The following is a 22138-nucleotide window of genomic DNA, read 5'->3' as shown; positions in this document are numbered from 1 at the left end:
GAATATTGGGGCTAATGCTGTTTTAACAGTTTGTATTAAAACACATTATTAGCAATCCATTATCTACTGGAAGTGTGATACTTTTCTTAATTTAAAATTGAAGTACAAGTAGACTATGTAATTACAGCATGGTGTCGTTACAAATAGTTTCTATTTTGACCAAATACATTTATTAACAATTTTTATTTATATTATTATCATTTATTATTGTAACATATATATATATATATAACGGTATTAGTTATATTATAGTGTTAGTTACAGTTATAATAATTACATAACTCCTGGTCGATTTGATAGTGATGATAATCATAGAGAAATTAAAGCCAAATGCCTTCCTTCTCTCTGCCCCCCGCTAGTACAGCGGTATGTCTCCGGATTTACAACGCTAAAATCAGCGGTTCGATTCCCCTCGGTGGGCTGAGCAGATAGCCCGATGTGGCTTTGCTATAAGAAAAACACAAACACACTCCTTCTCTCTTTTCACTGCCGCCATACAATACAAGAAATACAAATGGCAATGAAGTGTTGTTAAGCTAGGGTGCAAAAACGACAAAATGATAATAAAAAAGCTCATAAATGATATCCTCTGACCATCATCTGCTTTGGATTTTCAAAATGGAGCTGACAGTGAGATATGCGATCAAAGTTCAGATTCAAATCCAAATAGTTTTCTGATGGAACTTGAATCTACCACTGCAAAGCAGAGATATGTGACAAGAACGTAGCTGTTTTAAGAATATTTTCATTACAAAATGAAAGAAGAAATCAAAACAAAGTACGTTAAATTGGATCTTCTGACCAGTATAATAAACGACAAAATTACTACAAAATATGAGAATTCCAATAGGAGCTAACTATTCTACTTGTATTGCAAATCTTTATTTTCGTGAGGAAAAGTTAACTGAAAATTATTAATACATAAACCCGAACATCTTTGCCTTAACTTACAGATATATAGATCATTTAATCAGTATAAATAATGTTATTAAAACTATTTATTCGGTAGTACTGCAAATTGAAAATACTTCAATTTTTAATGTAGAGGCATATAATTTAGATATTAAAATAATTGATTATGATATCAATTTAAATGTTCTTGATAAAATGAAATATTTTTCATCTCCCATATTTTTTTACCCTCTATTAATAGTTATGTGCTTTCTTAGAGCAAAGCCACATCGAGTTATCTGCTGTGTCTACCGAGGAAAATTGATTTTAGCATTGTAAATCCATAGACTCACCGCTGTACCAACAGGGACTTATAGTAATATACACTACTCTTCTGCTATAAGTAATATAACTTCATAATCATTCAGACTAAAATTTCTAATAATTTACAATATTTTATTATTAGTATTGATGAAAAAAATAATATTTAATCATTTATTCATTTGCACAGGTTAAAAAACTCTATAAAATATTAAAATATTCTGGGATAAATATAAGAATATATTAAATAAATATAATGAAGTAAAAATAAAATAAATTTACTGAAAGCTATTGATATCATCATTTAAAGAACTTAGCACTACTTTTATGCGAATAAACACCTTATCGCTATAAAGGCTTATTTATAGTATGAAAACTGTTAGTCACAGTGGATTTTAAAGGGTGGTGATTGGGAGTTATATTAGTTAGTTGAGATAACTGGTTACTCTTTTCTGTACAAATATAATTTGTCTACTGCGATACTAATTAGTGCATTTATTACTATAATGGGGACCGAAATGCCATCTTCAGGAGATGAGTTTACTTTTACTTACCTCCAAGGCGACTGCTTCTTCACTTTGGAGAGCAGTCACCTTCCTACAACTATCCGCAGGCAGTGAATGGTGATAAATATATAAGGGTCGTTGTGGGCACAAGCACCTCTATCTCGCTCTCCTGACTTCTTTTTCTTTTTAGTATTATTACTTAATTTTGATTATTTTAGTATTATCGTTTATGTGAGACTGGTGAATGGAGGTAAAGACTGATAGATGGTACATTTCCATCGCAGTGTGGGACCTACTTCCGCAGTCACTTCCGAAACCTAGGGTACATTTTATATCTTATACTATAATTTGTACCATGTAGATCCTTTCAATTTGTGCAGGTTTTTTATTTTTGTTTGGAGCTTGCTTTTGATTATTATAAACTATCATTAGCGGGAGATTTGGATTTGCTGTTTTTAACACAGCCCTTCCTGCTGATTTGGGCCCGGCATGGGTAAGCGTGTTAAGGCGTTCGACTCGTAATCCGAGGGTCGCGGGTTCAAATCCCGCTCGCACCAAATGTGCTCGCCCTTTCAGCCGTAGTGGCGTTATAATGTGACGGTCAATCCCACTATTCGTTGGTAAAAGAATAGCCCAAGAGTTGGCTGTGGGTGGTGATGACTAGCTGCCTTACCTCTAGTCTTACACTGCTAAATTAGGGAGGGCTAGCGCAAATAGCCCTCGAGTAGCTTTGCGCGAAATACAAAAACAAACAAAACAAACAATCCTTTTGATTTAGTTTTATTTGATTGTTGTGAATTGATATCCTATACACTATAATGTATATGCATTTTTTAATGAGCTTCACAGTTTCTTGTATTTGTCATTTTATTTGTATAAAACCTGAATGTTTGCTAATATATAGTTAATATATACTGTAATTTTATTTAAAGTAAATAAATATTTTTAAAGATAAACTGTACGAGTTAGATTCTTTAACACGTTGGCTCCCAAGCCTATTTTGCCTATACTTCCTAGGGTTCCACTAGTCATTTTTACAACTACCTTTTTAAGGAAAAGTGTATATGCAGCCATTGCGTTCCAACCAGTAAGTGGTCCTTCAACAATGAAAATAAGAGCATGACTCACCAATGGGTCATATGGGTCTTACTGAAAGACTATCACGACCCACCGATGGGTCGTGTGGGAGCCAACGTGTTAAAGAAGATTGTTTTTATATAATGTACTTGCAACCATTAATTATCTACTTTTTCAATCACTAATAAAACGTTTTCATATACTACATAATGTAATCCTCAACTATTATTAACTTTTCACATGATAACAATAATGCCAAAAGAATTTAATAACGTCTTAAATATATGTTTTAATAAATATTTAAAAAATATTTTTCTTTTTTTTTATAGTTCATATTAAGAGTGAGTCTGTGTAAAACAAAAAACACGATTATAAAGTTGGAGCTGTTTTTAAAGTTGTCATTATACATTTAATTTGGAGTGAATCTCTTACTCTAAACTAAAGGGCTTGTAATAAGTTAACGTTAAGCGTACTAGCCTTGTTTGTGTGAACCTTTCTCATGTTTCGAAAGAATAAAGTATAGCTATTGGATGGATACATTTAGAAGTATAATGCATACATCTTTTAAGTTATGTTTAGATAAATAAATGTATCACTTGCTGCATTATAAGTGCTCAAAACGTCATAATTTAATAATATTTTATTTTGAGATGAAGTTGAAAACCAAAGTAAGAGAAGAGTTAAGTAAACAAGATAATAAACAAATAAAATACTTCTAGATCTGGAAAAAATTAAAATTGTGATTTGAAAGCAGTGAAATACAGTATCATTGTATCAACTCAAAAGACATCATGCGAATCAACATAAATTTTCTTCATCTATTTCGTGTATAGAAGTACCTTTACAATGATGACAACCAAATGGGTTCACCTTTTAAACATTAATTACTCTCTCAAGTTACCCATGTTATTGAGAGCTTGAAACAGCACTATCTCAAAGTAGATTAGAGCGATTTGCACGATCCAGGGATAACTAGAGACACTTTATTTTTATATGTTGTCATACTGTAAAGATAATTGTATCTGAAAATCCGAAATATAACCGAATATATAAACTATTACCATACTGTACAGAAATGTAGAAGATTCAAATTAAATAAGAAGTTATAAGACTCTGAAAAATTGACACCTAAACGAAACCTTCTGAAGCTTCAGCATACAGAAAATTATAAAGCTTATCTTATGCATTTCTGTGGCATTTATTTTGCAATATTTCAAAACAGAAGGTGTATTAGCCTAGTTCATAAATTATTAACAGGTATTTAAAATTAATTAACCCTCTTGGTTCCTACGTCTGTGTTATGTACTTAAATTGTTCTCTATAAAGTTTATTTTTACTCATAACAAGGTAGTCTATTAAGAACTAGTCACTACTTACAAAGCCCGGCATGACCAAGTGATTAATAACCCGAGGGTCGCGGATTCGAATCCCCGTCACACCAAACATGTCCGCCCTTTTAGCCGTGGAGGCGTTATAATGTTACGATCAATCCCAATATTCATTAGTAAAAGAGTAACTCAAGAGTTGGCGTGGGTGTTGATGACTAGATGCCTTCATTACACTGCTAAATTAGGGACGGCTAGCGCGGATAGCCCTTGTGTGGCTTTGCGCGAAATTCAAAACAAATAAACACTCATTACATGTGGTCACTTAGAAGGTGTTACGTTGTCCCACTTATAATCAATGTGAATACAACATATAATGCAAGTAACCTTAAGTAATGCAAAAACTGTTACTAAGTTACTTGTTAATTATGGTTTGTTTTGTTTTGAATTTCGCGCAAAGCTGCATCTAGAATATCTGATCTATCCGTCCCTAATTTAGCATTGAAATACTAGAGATAAGGCAGCTAGTCATCACAACCCATCGTCATCTCTTGGGCTAGTCTTTTACTAACGAATAGTAGAATTACCCAAAACTTATAACACCCATATTGCTGAAAGGGTGAGCAGTGTAAGTCTAGAGGGAAAGCAGCTAGTCATCAGTGTTAAACATGGATTAGAACCAGTAACCCTTAGATTGCGAGTCAAGCTCCCTTACCACCTGACAATGCCAAACCCTGTAAAATCATTTCAGCCTTTGTCTAATTCGTCACCCTCTCCAGTGTTTATTCGTATCACACAACCTCTCTTCTTCTTCTGTTTTGTTTTTGTCATTTTCCTGTTTCTCTCTACCTGTATTCACGGCTCTCCTGGACGTCTTGAGATGTTTGTGCCACGCTCAACAGCCAAGTTACATATCCAACTAACAGCGTTTAAATAACTTAAACCTTTAATTAAAAACTTTTTTTCAAAATTTCGGCTCGTAACTAAATTCGCAAGGGAGGCTTGGTTTATTTTGAATTATGCGCAAAGCTACTCGAGGGCTATCTGCGCTAGCCGTCCCTAATTTAGCAGTGTAAGACTAGAGGGAAGGCAGCTAGTCATCACCACCCATCGCCAACTCTTGGGCTACTCTTTTATCAATGAATAGTGGAATTGACTGTAAGATTATAACGCCCCCACGGCTGGAAGGGAAAGCATGTTTGGTGTAACGGGGATTCGAACCCGCGACCCTCAGATTGTGAGTCGAGTGCCTTAACCACCTGGCCATGCCGGGCTTTGCAACGGACGCAAAGAGAAACCAAAGTTTCTGAATGCCCGAACTTAACCTTAAACAACTGGCAATCAAGTTAATTAGTTACTTAGTGCAAGATAGGATTTTGAGAAGGTTAAAAGGGTTTTCAATTTTTACGTTCGTTTCAAATAAGCTGTAGAAAAACATCTAATTTAGTGGTTGTGACTATTCTAACTTCAGTAACATTGGTAGTCTGCCTTTATGCTTGTCTAATACTTGTAATATCACTTACTAAATAGAATTTTTCTAGCTTTGTTGGGTTTAAACTCTCTTTTCGTTTGTCCCCAGCTGGGACACCAGTAAAATCAGGAGTTTGAAGCCCCTCGGGGGTTACAGCAGATAGCCTGATATGGCTTTGCTATAAGAAAACACACACTTTATTGTTTTGCGCCGTGTTATAGTTGTGTTTTGTTTTGTTAATAAACGTTATTTTTCTTGTACATCCTTTGTTTTTGTTTTCCTCTTCACGACGTTGGTTCGAGTGGGCCCGGCATGGCCAAGTGGTTAAGGCACTCGACTCGTAATTTGAGGGTCGCGGGGTCGAATCCCCGCCACTCCAAACATGCTCGCCCTTTCAGCCGTGAAGGCGTTATAATGTGACGTTGGTAAAAGAGTAGCCCAAGAGTTGGTGATGTGTAGTGATGACTAGTTGTCTTCCCTCTAATCTTATATTGTTAAATTAGCAACGGCTAACGCGGATAGCCTTCGTGTAACTTTGCGCGGAATTCCAAACAAACAATGGTTCGAGCTTCCAATTAGCAGGCCTAACTGTATATTCTGTACTGAGGTCACGTAATAAGAAATACCACAAAAATTATAACCAACTTCCCTTCCGTTATATATTGGTAATAAAAGACGTGTAAACTAGTCACATGTGTATAAAGGAAGCTAATAATAACAGATTAGTATTAAGTTTCGATTTCAGTACTCTAATCCTCTGGTCAATCAGTGATTAAGTTTACAAATAAAACTCCAAGGTTCAATTGACCGCAGTTTACACACAAACAGCTCAACGCGTCTATGGGTTAAAACAAACAAATCGTCATTTAATCGTCATGGTTAATAAACTATTATTAGATTTTTCTTTTCATGAGCCCTCAGTTTTTGTGATTCTGAACTCGTAAAAAACCTACCACATAATATTTTGCATTACTTTCGCTAAAGATCCACAAAGGAAACAACATTAAATCTATGGAATTACAACTGTAAAATACGAGGTTCAATTCCCCGCTATGAACACAACAGATAGCCTAATGCGGCTTCACTCTAGAATGAAATAAACCAACTAATAAAAAAATTAGATATTCTAAAAGAGAATATCAATAGTCATAAATTGAAAAAAATAAGAAAATGATTGATCATCAACTGTAGTTCTTCCCTATTTTACGAAAAATGGAATTAAATTTTAACATATTTGTAGAAAAATGGTATTCGTGTCCTTTTGAAAAACAACGAAACTTTAAAAGACCTTTTAACAAAGAAATAACTAAACTTGAACATTGAGATTTATTTATAGCGTAAAAGGCAATTGTGTAAATAGTCCATTGGGAACACTTGCCGACCAGTATATATGTTTGTTTCAGTTTAATATGTATTAAGAAATATATGTAACTCGTATTGTTAAATGAGCATTGCGAAAGTCCCACTTATTCTCTAAATTTATAGTAGATTCTCGAGCGTAAGAATCAACAATATACAACATATGTATGTAAAATACCAATATTGTTGCCAACTGAACTTTCGAGAACCTCGCATTATAGTTTATAAATCGCAACACGCGAAGAGACAGTTTAGTAATGTTGATTTAATAAAGTCAGTATACTATAAACCTCGAAAGCTATAATTGTGATAAACGCTTATTAATATAAAAAAAAAACTACAGGTAGTTGACCAGTAACGTTTATAGATTTCGAACATTACAAACTGTTTAACTTCAATGAATTAGCTTCGAAGTTAATATTTCTACGAAGACATCAGGTATATTCGTCGGAGAAAAGCCAGTTTGTAAACAGCGTGAGGCTAGTCATTAAGCGAAATGTGATGATATCAACTCAAAACTAACTCGCTCATCTTGAACCGTTAATAAAAGATTCAGTTATAAACCAGATAGAATAATCAGTATTGTATGTAAGTTTGCAAAACTTTTGTATATAAATCATTATTTGTAATAAACGTTATTATACTTCGTATTGTATTCTGTATATTAAAATATATTTGTGCTAAGAATGATAGACACAATTTTCTATCTTGTTGAGAAATATCATAAATTTGTTACATATCGACATTCGGTTAATTTCTAAATTTGAATTACAAGTTAACTTTGTTTCTAACTATATGAAATCGTAATACGTAATATAATAAATCGGAGACTCGTCCGCGATAAATTGTAATACGTAATATAATAAATCGGAGACTCGTCCGCGATAAATTGTAATACGTAATATAATAAATCGGAGACTCGTCCGGGATAAATTGTAATACGTAATAATACCGGCTGGCTGTCTTCCCTCCATAAACTGTTGGCAATAGTACAAAATTGAGGACGGGCTGCACGTAATCTTAGTGATTTTGCCATACATACAGAATATGAACGACTTTTTGAAAACATTTTAGTAATAATGCATTTCTGAAATTATCAAATGACATACATAGTAGCTAATATGAACGTTATAGGTATTACAAGGCAGGATTTGGAACTGCACCACAAATAATAAAAACATCTATACACTTCGCAATGAAAGAAATTTACAGCAGTTTATTAATACAATTAATTGTTGGCATTCCAATTTTATAATGTATACTTATTCTAAACAGTTAAAATTCAAACTTACTGTAAATTCAGGAAAAAATAATATTAAAAAATAAAAATTAGAAAATTCTGTTATTCTAAACATGACCGTCCTTTTTACTGATTTCGTTTCAGGAGTGAAAAACTTAAATGGAAATAGATAGATGAAAACATAAATTAATATAATTTTCTTGCCTTTCTTCCAAACTTTGCCATATTTTGTTTATCCAAATACTGCAATCCAAAGAAAATCTGCTTATTCTGTGTATAGAAGAAACATTCTTTTTACGTTACTATCATCATAATCACACTTACATATATAATCACTTAGCAACTAATGAAACCAACAATATTGCCTAAATCTTCACAAAACAATAATATTATTGTAAACAATTTATAAGATTTGTTTGTTTTGAATTTCACGCAAAGCTACACAAGGGCTATCTGTGTTAGCCGTTCCTAATTTTGCAGTGTGTAACGAATTTACAATTAATTTAGTGCCTAGGCTTCTTTCACTGCGGTCTTCTTTTTTGTATGTGATGTACATTCGTAACTGTATATTGCACAAGTCCCACCTGTTTTCGAAATTTGTAGGGAATTTTTGAAAGTTTAAAAATTAACAATACTTGTTTCGAAAAAGCGTACCAGGATATAATCGAAAGTTCAACAGACTCGCTGATTCCGATAAAAGCTGAAGGAAAGGGAATATTATTGAACTACAATGAGCACGCTATAGGCCTAGGTGGTTATGATTATGATTAACGTCTATTAATCGGAAAACTACATAATTGCACCAGAAACGTTATAGATTTCGATTATTACACACCGTTCAACTTCTGTGAATAACTTTGGACGTTTTCATTCCTACCAAGACATTAAATATCTTCTTCGAAAAGAAGTGAAATTCTAACTGGTGGAAGGCTTGTCAAGAAAATGTCGATAGCTCAAGCGAGGTGCAACAGTATCAACTCAGAATTAATTTGCTGGTCGGAGAACTGGATCGTCGTCAAAATATTTAGTTCTTGACCGTATAAAAGAGTCGGTGTTGTCTATAAGTTTGTAAAACTGTTGAATGTAAATCATCATTTGTAATACATATTATTATCAACCGTTATTACAAATTGCATTTTTTATTGTATATTGAAATATATTTGTGTTAAAAATGGAAAATGTGTATATCAGTCTTGTTGGCAAATAACTTAAATTTATTACATAATAACATTTAGTTAACTGAGAAATTCGAATTCAAATTTTTGGTTTCTTGAAATAGTAATACAGTAACATACGTAATGTAATAAATCAGAGGCTCGTCTGAAATAAAATCATAATAAATAACAAGTGTAAAACTATGGGAAAGGCAGCTAAGCATCACCACCCACCGCCAACTCTTGGGCTACTCTATTACCAACGAATAGTGGAACGGAAAGGGCAAGCATGTTTGGTGGATTCGAACTCGCGACTCTCAGTTTACGAGTCGGGTGTCTCTAACCCGCTGGCCATGCCGGGATTTTTGCGTGATAATACATGTTCTGTGTCGAAGATAAACCACCAAACGAGCCCTGCATGGCCAGGTGGTTAGGGCACAAGACTCGTAATAACATGATCGCCCTTTCAGGCGAGGAGGCGTTATAACGTCACAGTCAATTCCACTATTCGTTAGTAAGAAAGTAGCCCAACAGCTGGTGATGGGTGGTGATGACTAGTTGCCTTCCCTCTAGTCTTATATTGCTAAATTAGCGATAGATAGCCTTTGCGCGACATTTAAAAAAAGCAAAAACAAAGAATAAAACGTGTAGAATTAAGTATATAAATATAAAGAGTTATCAAATTATTGTTTTATTAAAATCAGATAAAGGCAATGATGTTGTCATAAATTTCTGTAAATACCTCAATGACATGAATACTACTTTGAGTGATTCAGCCTTCTTTATTTAAGTTAGATATGATTTACCATTCAAGCAAGAACATAAACTAAATTCATTATTTTTATCGGCCCGGCATGGCCAAGCGTGTTAAGGCGTTCCACTCGTAAAATAAGGATGGTGGGTTCGAATCCCGATCGCGCCAAATATGCTCGCCCTTTTAGCCGTGGGAGCGTTATAATGTAACGATCATTCTCACTCTAGATGCCATCCCTCTAGCCTTACACTGCAAAATTACGGGCGGTTAACGCAGATAGCCCTCAAGTAGCTTTGCGCAAAATTCAATACAAACAAACAATCATTTTTATTACAGGTGAATAAATCTGAAGAACTTTCGAATGACTTTTTTAAGTTTCTTTTCACTCCCTCAGTGGGATTACAATAAGTTTACAAACTTACAACATTAAATTCTGGGGTTCAATTCTCCTTGGTGGACATAGCAGATAGCCCAATATGGCTTTGTTCTACAGGGTGGCCCGTAAGTCCCTACCCATCCATATATCTTATGTATCCAGAGTATCTGTGTGCTGTTCCTCATTCTCGCTGCATAATATTATGCGACGCCATGTTCTGTGAGACATATTTCCTCAACATAGTAAGGGTTATTCTTTCAAATGCCGCGGTAACAGCTGCCTTCAACTCACCATTAGTATTATAACGTTGTTTAAACACAATGTCCTTTATGTATCCCCAAAGAGAGTTATCACATGTTGTCAAGTCCGAACTTCTTGCGAGCTATTTCATGGGTGCCGGGGATGTTACAGAACCACGACCTATCCATTTGTCTGGAAAAGTGTGATTAAGATAATCTCGCACAGTGAGGGCATAATGAGCCGGAGCTCCATCTTGTTGAAACCAAATCTCTCTCTGATTCCAAGTTCAACGAGTTTCGGTATAAACCATTATTGTAACATGTTTAGATATGAGGTATGGTTTACTGGCCCTTCAAAGAAGTATGGTCCAATAACATGATGCGCATTAAGTGCTGCCCACATCATGACATGCGGAGTTTTGTATTCAATTTTTTCATAATAATGAGGATTCTCCTTTGCCCAGAAGTAAACATTTTGTGCTCGACTCGAACGGTAAATTGCGCAGTCGTCCGTAAACATCACCTTTCCTCGAGAAGGAATCGTATTGAAGATTCGCAGTAACTCATCACACGCCAGTTTCCTATTTTCTTTATCAGCATCATTTAGTTCAGGGGTCACCAAACTACGGTTCTCGAGGTTATTTTGTCCGGCCCGCCAGCAACTAGCCGCTTGGAAATAAAAAGTGACATTTCATCAAATTCCCGACCATCATAACAAAATAAATCACACCGATGGTCGCTTTAAGCTGGCAAACACAAGACGTTATGATAAAAAGAAACAAGGCTGTCACGCGCATTTTTAACCAATAGGAAAATTCTTCTTTCGTCCTTGCTGCCCGATTATTCATATCGAGGCACGTATCTATGAAAGTATTAGAATTTCGAAAAAAGTACAGATTTAACCCTCGTCCTATCGACTCGTCTTGTAAATTCAGCAGCCTAGGGTTACCGCTTCAGCAAGCTCATTTCTCTTAGTAGTCGGATTATGCGCTTTTCGTAACTCATTCTTAGGTAAGTGTCGTGGCAAACATACGTTTCAATACATTTTGTTTGTGCGTTCTTGGACCAGTTACAATGCTTTTCTTACAGCGTTCTGTGTTTTTCATTTTCAGATCCTGTTTTTTTTTTTTCATCCATCGTTATGGCTGCTTTCTAAAAAAAGAAAAGTGGACTCTAAGTGTCGTGCTTTCAATGAAGAATGGGGAGAAAAGTACTTCTTTGTAGAAACAAAAAAAAAAGAAAGCTATTTGTGTAATATGCACCGAAAGTGTTGCCGTTTTGAAAGAGTACAATCTTCGGCGTCACTACGAAACAAAACATCTATCAACATGTTTGAAATTTTCAGGAAAGTTCCGTTCTGAGAAATTTGAATCCATGAAACGTGTTTTTGAATCTCAAAAGAATCTCTTCACGAGAAAGTTTGCTGTAAATGAATCTGTCATTCGTACAAGTTACAAAATAGTGCACAGAATGACAGAGCGAGGAAAACCTTTCACTGACGGCAACTTCGTCAAAGAGTGTATGATAGAAACAGCAAATGAGCCGTGTCCTGAAAAAGCCAATTTCTTTGAAAGTATCAGCCTTTCAGCAACTTCAATTGTACGGAGAGCAGATGAACTTGGAGAGAACATCGCATTAGAGATACGACAAAAAGCTAGAAACTTCCTTTGGTATTCTCTGGCACAGGATGAGTCTACTGATCTCTCGAGTACGTCACAACTTCTCGTGTTCATTCGTGAAGTTAATTTGGACTTTCAGATCACGGAAGAGTTGGCATCACTTTGCAGCATGCATGGAAGAACAACTGGAGAAGACATTTTCATGGACGTGCATAAAACTTTGCAAGACTTTTCAGTAGAATCAGCTTAGAGGTGTAACAGTTGATGGAGTAAAAAACATGGCTGGAGTAAAGAAGGGTCTGGTGGGGCTGATCAGAAAACAGTTGGAAGATCTCCAACTCTCAAGCGCTCTGTTCATACACTGCATCATACATCAGCAAGCACTCTGTGGAAAAGACTTAGATATTTCTTGCGTACTGAAACCAATCATTTCTGCAGTAAACTTCCTTCGGGGCCATGCACTTAATCATCGCCAGTTCAAGGAGTTTCTTGAAAAAATTGATTCGGATTTCTGTGACTTGCCTTATCAAACGGCGGTGAGGTGGCTTAGCTGCGGTAAAGTCTTGTCTCGTTTTTATAAGCTGAGAAGAGAAATAGATATATTTCTTATCAAGATATATAGAGCCGATCCACTTCTGTCGGTTCCAACCTGGTTGTCAAAGTTGTCATTTTTGGTTGACATCACATTCCACATGAATGAATTGAACTTGAAACTTCAGGAGAAGAATAACCTGGTCTGTAATCTCTATAGAAATTTAAAGGATTTTGGAGAAAGCTGTCATTGTTTGAAGCACATTTGGAAGGTGGAAACCTCTATCATTTTCAGTGTTTCAATGAGTTTCATGCTGGAATCACAGAAGGTGTCAACCTGGAGTTTCAGAAAAAGATTATTGGTGATTTAAATAAGCATTTTTAGAGAGAATTTTGGATCTCGACAGAATCGAAAGTGACATTCTCCTTTTTCAGAATTCTTTTGATTGTGTCATTGATGACGTGCCAGTGAAACTTCAGCTGGAGGCCATCGATTTGCAAGGAAATAACTTGTTGAAAGCAAAACACAGAGAGGGGCAACTTATTGAATTTTACAGCTGCATACCTGAAGATGATTGATTGATTGATTTAGTGTTTTATGGCACAAAGCAGCTAGGCTATCTGCGCCAAACGTCCGGTAAAAAGGTAAAAATAAAGTAAATGCAGTAAAATACAGAAAAGGAAATGAAGGTAAAACAAAACAGCATTGAAAAACAGAAAAAGCATAAAACCAATGTTGACACCTAGTCTACAATGTTAAGAGAGAAAGCAGAGTAAAAGAATTTGTAAAGTACTTACTCTAGTAAAATGGTAATGATCATAACCCGCCAGGAAGACTAACAGGTAAGTACAAGAACCACCGTCAGTCATCTGAAGTTGGCCTTTCCAGTCCTGGTTCCGGGTTATGTGCCATAGCAGCCATTATCAAAATGTAAAATAATAGAAGTTTTAAAAGACACATAGCAAAATCGTAATAATGAGTAGCCAAATGTCCGCTAAACAGGTAAAAGTAAAGTAAATGGAGTAAAATTTGTAAAAGTAAATGAAGGTAAAAACAAAACAGCAATTAAAACAGAAAATGGTGTAAAAACCAATGGTGACATCCAGTCTTCAAAGTTGTAAAGAACTACCTGTAGCAGAATGGTAATAATCATAACCCGCTAGGAATACCAACAGGTAAGTATAAAAACCACCGTCAGTCACCTGAAGTTGGTCTTTCCAGTCCTGGTTCCGGGTTATGAGTCAATATGGCCAGTACTAAAAAGTTAAGTAGTAAAAGTGTGAAATGATATGCAGCAAAAGTATAATAACAACTCGCCAAGACGACTAACGAGTACTTCAAACGGATAGTTCAAACAGCAGCGTTAGTCACCTGAATTCGGCCTTTCCAGTCCTGGTGTCGAGTTATTTAATGTTCTGGCCATTTTTCAATGTCAAATTGAACTAGAGAGATTGAGACTCTTAAAAGGGAACCACAATTAAAAATGTGTAATAAATAAATATCCAACACTTAAATGAGATTAAAAAAATTAATGGCCATTAAAAAACTAAAACCTTTATCAAGGTGGACAGTGTCACCATCACAAATAACACTGTCCAATTTTACAGATAAACCCTGGGAAAAAACATGTTTAAAATACTGCCGTCGTTGAGAATCGTAACGATGGCAAGAAAGTAAAATGCGGCTTACAGTGATTTGAGTGTTACACAAACTACACACTGGTGAATCAGTTCCAGATAAAAGAAAACGATGAGTTAAAAAACTGTGACCAATGCGTATTCTAGTTAGAACAACTTCCTCCTTCCGAACCTTACGGAAGCTAGATGGCCAAAGCCCAATAAAGGGTTTTATGTGAAAAAGCTTGTTGTCACGTTGCTCACTCCAAGTGGACTGCCAGCTGGCATGGAGCCGAGCCTTGAATACAAGACCATAGACCATGTACGGAATAGGCACAGTGGTAATAGTGCCGGAGCAGGTAGATTTAGATGCCGTGTCTGCAAGCTCGTTCCCGCGAATACCAACATGGCCTATTATCCAGAAAAACTGGATAGAAGTAGAATTAATGAGAAATGGGCCACTCGGTTTTGAATATCAGCGAGAACAGGGTGTGAGCCAACGTGAAGCAATTCCAGGGCCTGTATAGAACTAAGCGAGTCACTAAAAATAGTGCAGTTGGAGTACTGTTTAGCTTCAATATGATCCAGGGCAAGAAATATGGCATACAGTTCAGCAGTGAACACAGAAGCTGTAGAAAGGATTCTGCGCACAACCACCAAACCACAGCAGAGCCCATTGAATTACCTGATTTGGAACCATCTGTATAAATGGGAACGGAATGATCGTTTGAAAGATGTTCATTAAATAAAAGACGGTACTTCCAATCTGGATTATCTGCCTTTTTCAGATGACTGAAAGAAAGGTCACATTTGGGGTCTATAATAAGCCATGATCTGCAATGTTATCCAAGGACATACCCAATTCATCCAATTGCGCCTGGATGCGAAGGCCAAACGGGGCAATGGCAGATCGCCTGTTCTGAAAAAGTACAGCCCACTAAGGAAGGAAAACACATCCCCAGAGGGGATGCTTTGGTAAGGAAAGAAATTTCGAAGAATATAGTAAAGAATATAGCAAACGGCGAAGGTGCAGAGAAAATTCATGAGATTCAACGTACAAACTTTGAACTGGAGAGCCCCAGTGCAGAGTCGAAGTCCTTGGTGATGAATGGGTTCCAGCATCTTTAAGGCCGAGGATCTGGCAGAGCCATAGGCCATTGATCCATAGTCGAGTTTCGATCGAATAAGAGCACGATATACCTTTAACATAGAACATCGATCTGTTCCCCAACTGGTAGTAGAGAGGACATGGAGGATGTTCAGCGCTTTTGTGCATTTGACCCGAAGCTGCTTTAAGTGTGGTATAAAGGTCAGCTTAGGTCAAAGATAAGCCCCTAGAACTGGGTATCAGGGACCACTGGCAGCAAAACTTCATCGATATGAAGTTCAGGATCAGGGTGTATACCCCGTCGACGGCAAAAGTGCATGCATACAGTTTTGGAGAGAGATAAATTAAAGCCGTTTGCCAGAGTCCACTTCCGTACACAATTGAGGGCGGTTTGTAGTTGCCGCTCAATATATCTCATGTTTGACGACTGACATGAGGTGTGAAAGTCGTCGACATACAGCCCATTCGCAATAGTGAGAGGAAGTTGTACAGTGATGGCATTTATCTTTATACTGAAAGTGTGACACTCAAAACACAGCCCTGAGGGACTCCAAGTTTTTGTACAAAAGAACGGAAAAGTGTCGAACCCACACATCTTGGAATCTCCTGTCCATTAAAATTTTTTAATAAACATGGATATATGGCCACGTAACCCATATGTATGGAGGTCTCGCAAAACGCCTTACCTCCATGTTGTGTCGTAAGCCTTCTCAATGTCAAAAAAATATTCATACAAGATGTTGGCGTTTGAGAAAGGCTTCTCTGATTGATGTTTCAAGTCGAATTAGGTGGTCTATGGTGGAGTGCTGTCGTCAGAACCCACACTGGGTGGGCGAGAGGAGGTTGTTTGATTCAAGGAACCAAACAAGACGAGCATTAACCATCCTTTCTAATGTCTTACAGAGACAGTTCGTCAAAGCAATTGGACGGTAGTTTGAAGGAATCTTGGGATCATTCCCTGGTTTAAAGAAAGGTAAAATAATAGCCTGGCACCAGGCATCAGGAAAAACATTCTCCTGCCAGATCCGATTAAAGACAATTAGAAGGACATCAAGAGAAGCAGGAGATAGATGGTGCAGCATGTCATAGTGTGCATCATCAGGTCCAACAGATGTACTGCCAGACCGATGAAGGGCCATTTTCAGTTCCACCAGTGTAAAGGGACAATTATAGTCAAAGAGACAGTCAGTTCGAAAGGAAAAAGGTGAATGCTCTGCCCGAGTCTTGATGGCCAAAAAGGTGGAGGAACAAGCAGAAGTGCTAGATACCCGGCAAAAGCTTTCATCTAGAGTACCAGCGATGCTCCGGACATCAGCCACCTCCTGACCATCAGAGAGTAAGATCGAGAGGAGGGCAGAATTGTAGTGCCCACTGACCTTTCGAATCCTGTCCCACATGACCTTGGAACTGGTGGTAGAAGATATGCAAGTTGTCAACTTAATCCAAGATTCCTTCTGGCTTTGACATCTTACCCACCTAGCATGTGCATGGGCCCGTTGGAATGCGACGCGGCTTGAAAGTGTGGAATATCTACGAAAAGTATTCTAGGCCCGTTTTTTGAGCCTTCCGTGCTAAGTGGCAAGCAGGATTCCACCACGGACGAGGATATCGTGGAAAACGTGTCGAGGTTTTAGGAATACACTGAGCAGCTGCTTGTATAATACAGCCAGTTACCTCTGCCACACAGTCGTCAATTGATGGCTGATTCACGATGGCAGAATCACGTTCTGCGAGAGCAGTAAAAGTGGACCAGTCTGCCTGATCCAGCTTCCACCGGAGCACGCGAGTAGGGTGGCATCGACCGCGGTTAGTCTCTCTCAAAAGTATAGGAAAATGATCACTGCCGAGTGGATTACTGTCAACCCTCCATGTAAAATGGGAGAATAATGAAGGGGAGCAAACTGAGAGATCAACAGTGGTAAAGGACTGACTATGTGCATGAAAATAAATGGAAGAACCAGTATTAAAAAGAGAAAGATTGTGATCAGAGAGCATATGCTCTACAGAGCGACCTCTCCCATCAATAACAGCACTTCCCCAGAGAGGATGATGTTCATTAAAGTCCCCCAGAAGTAGAAAGGGAGACAACAACTGTTCAACGAGAGCATCAAGGTCTGATTGATCATATATCTCACCAGGGGACAGGTAGAGAGAATAAACAGTGATGGTATGACCCAAGGAAACACGGATGGATACAGCCTCCAAGGGTGTGTTGAGTGACAAGGACAGGGTGGGCACATGCTGATCAACCAATAGTGCCAACCCTCCATGTACTCGTCCATCACACAGCCTGTCATTTCTGTACAGAGAATACTGCCGAATGGTGACTGTATCAGCATGTTTTAGAAATGTTTCTTGAAAGGAAAGACATACAGGATGGTAGGAAGTAATCAGCGTTTTGATATCATCCAGATTAGAACGTAAACCTCGACAGTTCCATTTTATCAAGGTGGCCATTTTTAATGATGGGTAGGCGAAGTGGCTGGAGAACCCTTCTATTTACGACCACGTCTTTTTTCCTTACTGTCCTTATTCGGAGGAGGTCTATCAATCTCCATGGATCCTGCCCTAGGTCGAGTGGGCAGGTCTTTGTTATTGGAAGGGGATTCCAGTAACTGAGGACGCAAACGAATGATTGTTTTGCCTCTTGGGGTGAAAGAAAAAGATGTATCAGAAGAAATGCCTGTATTTGAAACTGAAGGATGTGGATCTTGAGGGTTGTTGTAATGTATGGGAGGAACAGAGATGGATGTGGAAGTCGATTCATCAACCTTTTCAACCATGGAGGTCAAAAGGCTTTTCATTTGTTTTGAAAACGATTCTCTTGGAGGCACAGAGAGATCTGTCTGCACTCCCACTGTAGTTATGGAATGAAGTGCAGCAGCATATGTTCGAGATGGAGTGGCGGGTAGCAATTTCCGAGCCTCAGGATAACTAATGTTATGAGTCATTTTCAAATGCTGCACCTCTTTTTCCTCCAACCATTTTGGGCAAGATCGAAAGTAGGAAGGGTGTGACCCCATTGCAGTTAACTCAATGTGAGTTCATGTCACATTCATAGGCATCGTGGTCCTTGTCACCAGAACGAGCACATGTTAGGGAACCACGACATGATGTCTTTGAGTGGCCGAATCTCTGACATTGGAAACATCGGAGAGGGTTTGAAATGTATGTCCGTACCCTGCAAATTAGATAACCTGCCTTAATTGTGGCAGGTGCACGTGATGATGTAAATGACAAAGCGAGGGTATTTGTTGGCAGTGTAACTTCATCTTTGCGAGTGGAGATGCGCCTCACTGCAGAAACTCCTTGAGTGGAGAGACCAGCGAGAATCTCTGACTCGGGGACGTTCTTCAAATCCCTCTCAACAATAACTCCTCGGGATGAATTTAAGGTAGCATGAGGGGTAATCTCAATAGGTATATCCCCAATTGCCGTTGAATTGAAGAGGAGTTTACTGTGTTGGGTTGTGGATGTTTCAAGTAATATGTCTCCAGATCGAAGCTTCTTTACTGAGTTTGGAGAGCTAGCAAGACCCTCTAGTCCCTTCTGAATAGAAAAGAGGGACATTTGCCCTAAAGGTTTTTCTGAAAGGAAATGTAATATAAGAAAATGAAGTACGTGTGTTACAGATTTTTAAGGTTGCTACTCAGAGACTTCAAGACGTGGTCGCTTACCTATTGACTGTTTTTTCACTATTTTATTTACATTTTTTAAAGGAGGATCCAGAGGAAAAAAGAAAAATTTCGGTACCCACTGACCCCACCCACCATGGAGCCCTACGATAGTCGCACTACAATGTCACGCAAGGACAATGCAGCAACGCCAGGGTTTCGTGAGCACTATATCCAAACACCAGCATCAAGCACAATGTCCACAACACCCGTTGAGAACTTCCAACACTGGTACTTGGTTAACTCTAGCCCAAGTGAACCAGCCGATTGACCCAAGGCGGGCCACCCAAAGGCCGCCCGTCTACAGGAATTCGAGGCCAAAGTGGTGTGTTTGGGTTGGACCCCTCAACCACCAGGATCCTCTCCTCCCCTTCACGGGTTGCCACGCACGGGAAATACGTGGGTGGATGTTTAGATCCCAAAGAAGGTATCCAGACAGAACAGAACCTTCCCTGGGAGGTCTCCTCACCACATACAGGAATCCACACCGAGGGGACCTGAAGATGATTTTCCAAAGCTGAAGCAGTTCGCATCTGGTATGACATCAGTGTTCGGAACAACTTATATCTGTGAACAAGCATTTTCCAAAATTAAGTATGTGAAGTCGGTACATCGATCAAGGTTGACTGATGAACATTTGAAAGCAATTCTGATGATTGGGTGCAGCAATTCAAAATCGAACATTGAAGATATTTTTAAAACCAAAAGCCAATTTCATAAATCTCACTAACGTTTTCGCGGCTTAGTGAAATTCAAATATGTACTCACTATGTGCGATGTGACAATTGTTTTTGCTAATGTCACCTTCTTTGATAACCTTTTGGTAAATAAAAATGTTGGTTATATTTCTGTTTGTTTTTTATTATATGTGTGTATTGTATTCTACTCTCACATGGCTAATGTGGCATCCTAGACTTAGTGTTGAGTCTTTTACAGAGAGCTTTTGTTCTAGCTTATGCGTATTGAACATAATGATCATGCGGCCCGTGCTTCTTATTCCCCAAGTAATCTGGCCCCCTGTGAAGAAAGTTTGGTGACCCTTGACTTAGTTCATTCACAAATGTGGGTCGCCATGCTTTAACTCCCATGTCCTTTTTCGTAAAGGTCTGCATGGTTGCTCGCGGGATACCAAGTTCAACTGATCTTTTCCTTGTCGACTTTAATGGTGAGTTAATTACTGACTCTTCCACACCAGCACATGACTCTCTACGTTTAACTGGTCTTCCTGAACGAAGTGTATCCTTAATATTGCCAGTTTCAAACAATTTGCTCTCCCAATTTGACATTGTTTTTCGTGTTGGTGGTTCCTTATTGAATCTTTCTCTAAATTTGCCAGTTATCGTATCCAAGATGTCACCAGTATTCTTGCGCTCATGTACCCCGTACTTGTCACAATACGCTCTTCAAGTGTAAATGGGCGTACATCAGCCATATTTCTCTGAAAAAAAAGAAACAAATTTATAATAAATGCGTAATTGAATATAACATGATAACATATGGATGGGTAGGGACTTACGGGCCGCCCTGTACAACAAACAAACAATTTATTGTAGTATTCAAATTATCTTACATAACAAACATAAATCATACTGAAACTCCACAAACCACTTGCTTCTTTACGTCCTCTACTTTTTGTTTTTACTGCTTAAAACTATAATTTACTATTTGATTATTTGCTTCTTTACGTCACTCTTCTTTCATCACAGGCCTGGCATGGCCGAGCGCGTAAGGCGTGCGACTCGTAATCCGAGGGTCGCGGGTTCGCGCCCGCGTCGCGCTAAACATGCTCGCCCTCCCAGTATTGTGGGATTGACCGTTACATTATACACCCCCACTATTCGTTGGTAAAAGAGTAGCCCAAGAGTTGGCGGTGGATGGTGATGACTAGCTGCCTTCCCTCTAGTCTTATACTGCTAAATTAGGGACGGCTAGCACAGATAGCCCTCGAGTAGCTTTGTGCGAAATTCCAAAACAAACAAACTTTCATCACAAAACTATGTGTCTTTTTAATAAAATTTGAATTTAAAAATATATATTTATATAAGTGCCCGTTGAAGAAGCAGTTCACTGTACTTTGAAATGTTTTCAAATGACTTCACCTTTAAATCTTTCTTTATGTTTTCATCATGAATTTTTAAAAAAAAATTTCTAGTTCTTGTACACGTCCCCCCACCGGCACAGCGGTAAGTCTTCGGATTTACAACACTAAAATCAGCGATTCGATTCCCCTCGGTGGACTCGGAAGATAAATCAATGTGGCTTTGTTATAAGAAAACACACACACATTTCTCGTACAAATGTTTTATCTCAAAATGTTCGTCATCACCAGATAAACGGTATTTAAGAACGAAAAATTCTGTGTCACCGGTTTTAGTTAATTTATTCATGACCACAATAAAAGAAATTGCCATTTCCACTTCAGTTAGTCCTCATATTTTCCAGTAACTTGTGTAGAATATATTGTTTTCTTTGCGGCACTAAAGGGAATGGTTTGTTTGAGGTTAAGCACACAACAACACATTGACTAGTTTTGCTCTATTCACCAAGGCTGCCGAAATGCTGTTGCTTGCCTTGTGAGTCCGCAAACATGCCGCTGTGCCATCTCACACTTCAATGTACTATACCCCAACTTCATGTTTGTACTTGAAAATGAAGTCCCTAAAAAAATATTTTTAAATGCTTTGATTAAATTAATATTAGTGTATTTCATACTACTATTTTTCGTAAAGAACTTATTTTAATTGGAATTATTTACTAAAAAGAAGAAAGAAAAAATCACGAATAACCTTTTCCAAACAGATTAAATAGAACTAGTTGCGCTTATTATCAGGTTCCTCCATCAGAGATAAACGTGATAAAATTGTAACTTATATTAC

General features: G+C 37.8%; 1 protein-coding gene across 1 annotated transcript in view; it reads right to left on the bottom strand.

Moving 5' to 3' along the window:
• The window catches only part of LOC143257840 (short transient receptor potential channel 5-like), a 61433-nt gene that overhangs the window by 38769 nt on the left and 526 nt on the right, over positions 1-22138 (bottom strand). Inside the window, exons 2-3 of the mRNA XM_076516871.1 lie at positions 10521-20700; positions 8395-8460 (exon numbers count right to left, since the gene is read on the bottom strand). Of these exons, the coding sequence (XP_076372986.1) occupies positions 8395-8415 (21 nt within the window). The 5' untranslated portion in view covers positions 8416-8460; positions 10521-20700. The remainder of the gene's footprint in view (positions 1-8394; positions 8461-10520; positions 20701-22138) is intronic.

This window comes from Tachypleus tridentatus, chromosome 7 (assembly GCF_004210375.1).
Source record: "Tachypleus tridentatus isolate NWPU-2018 chromosome 7, ASM421037v1, whole genome shotgun sequence".
In the NCBI taxonomy this organism is placed as follows: Eukaryota; Metazoa; Arthropoda; class Merostomata; order Xiphosura; family Limulidae; genus Tachypleus; species Tachypleus tridentatus.
The sequence above is the reverse complement of the archived record's forward strand: the minus strand, read 5'-3'. Positions and strand labels throughout refer to the sequence as shown.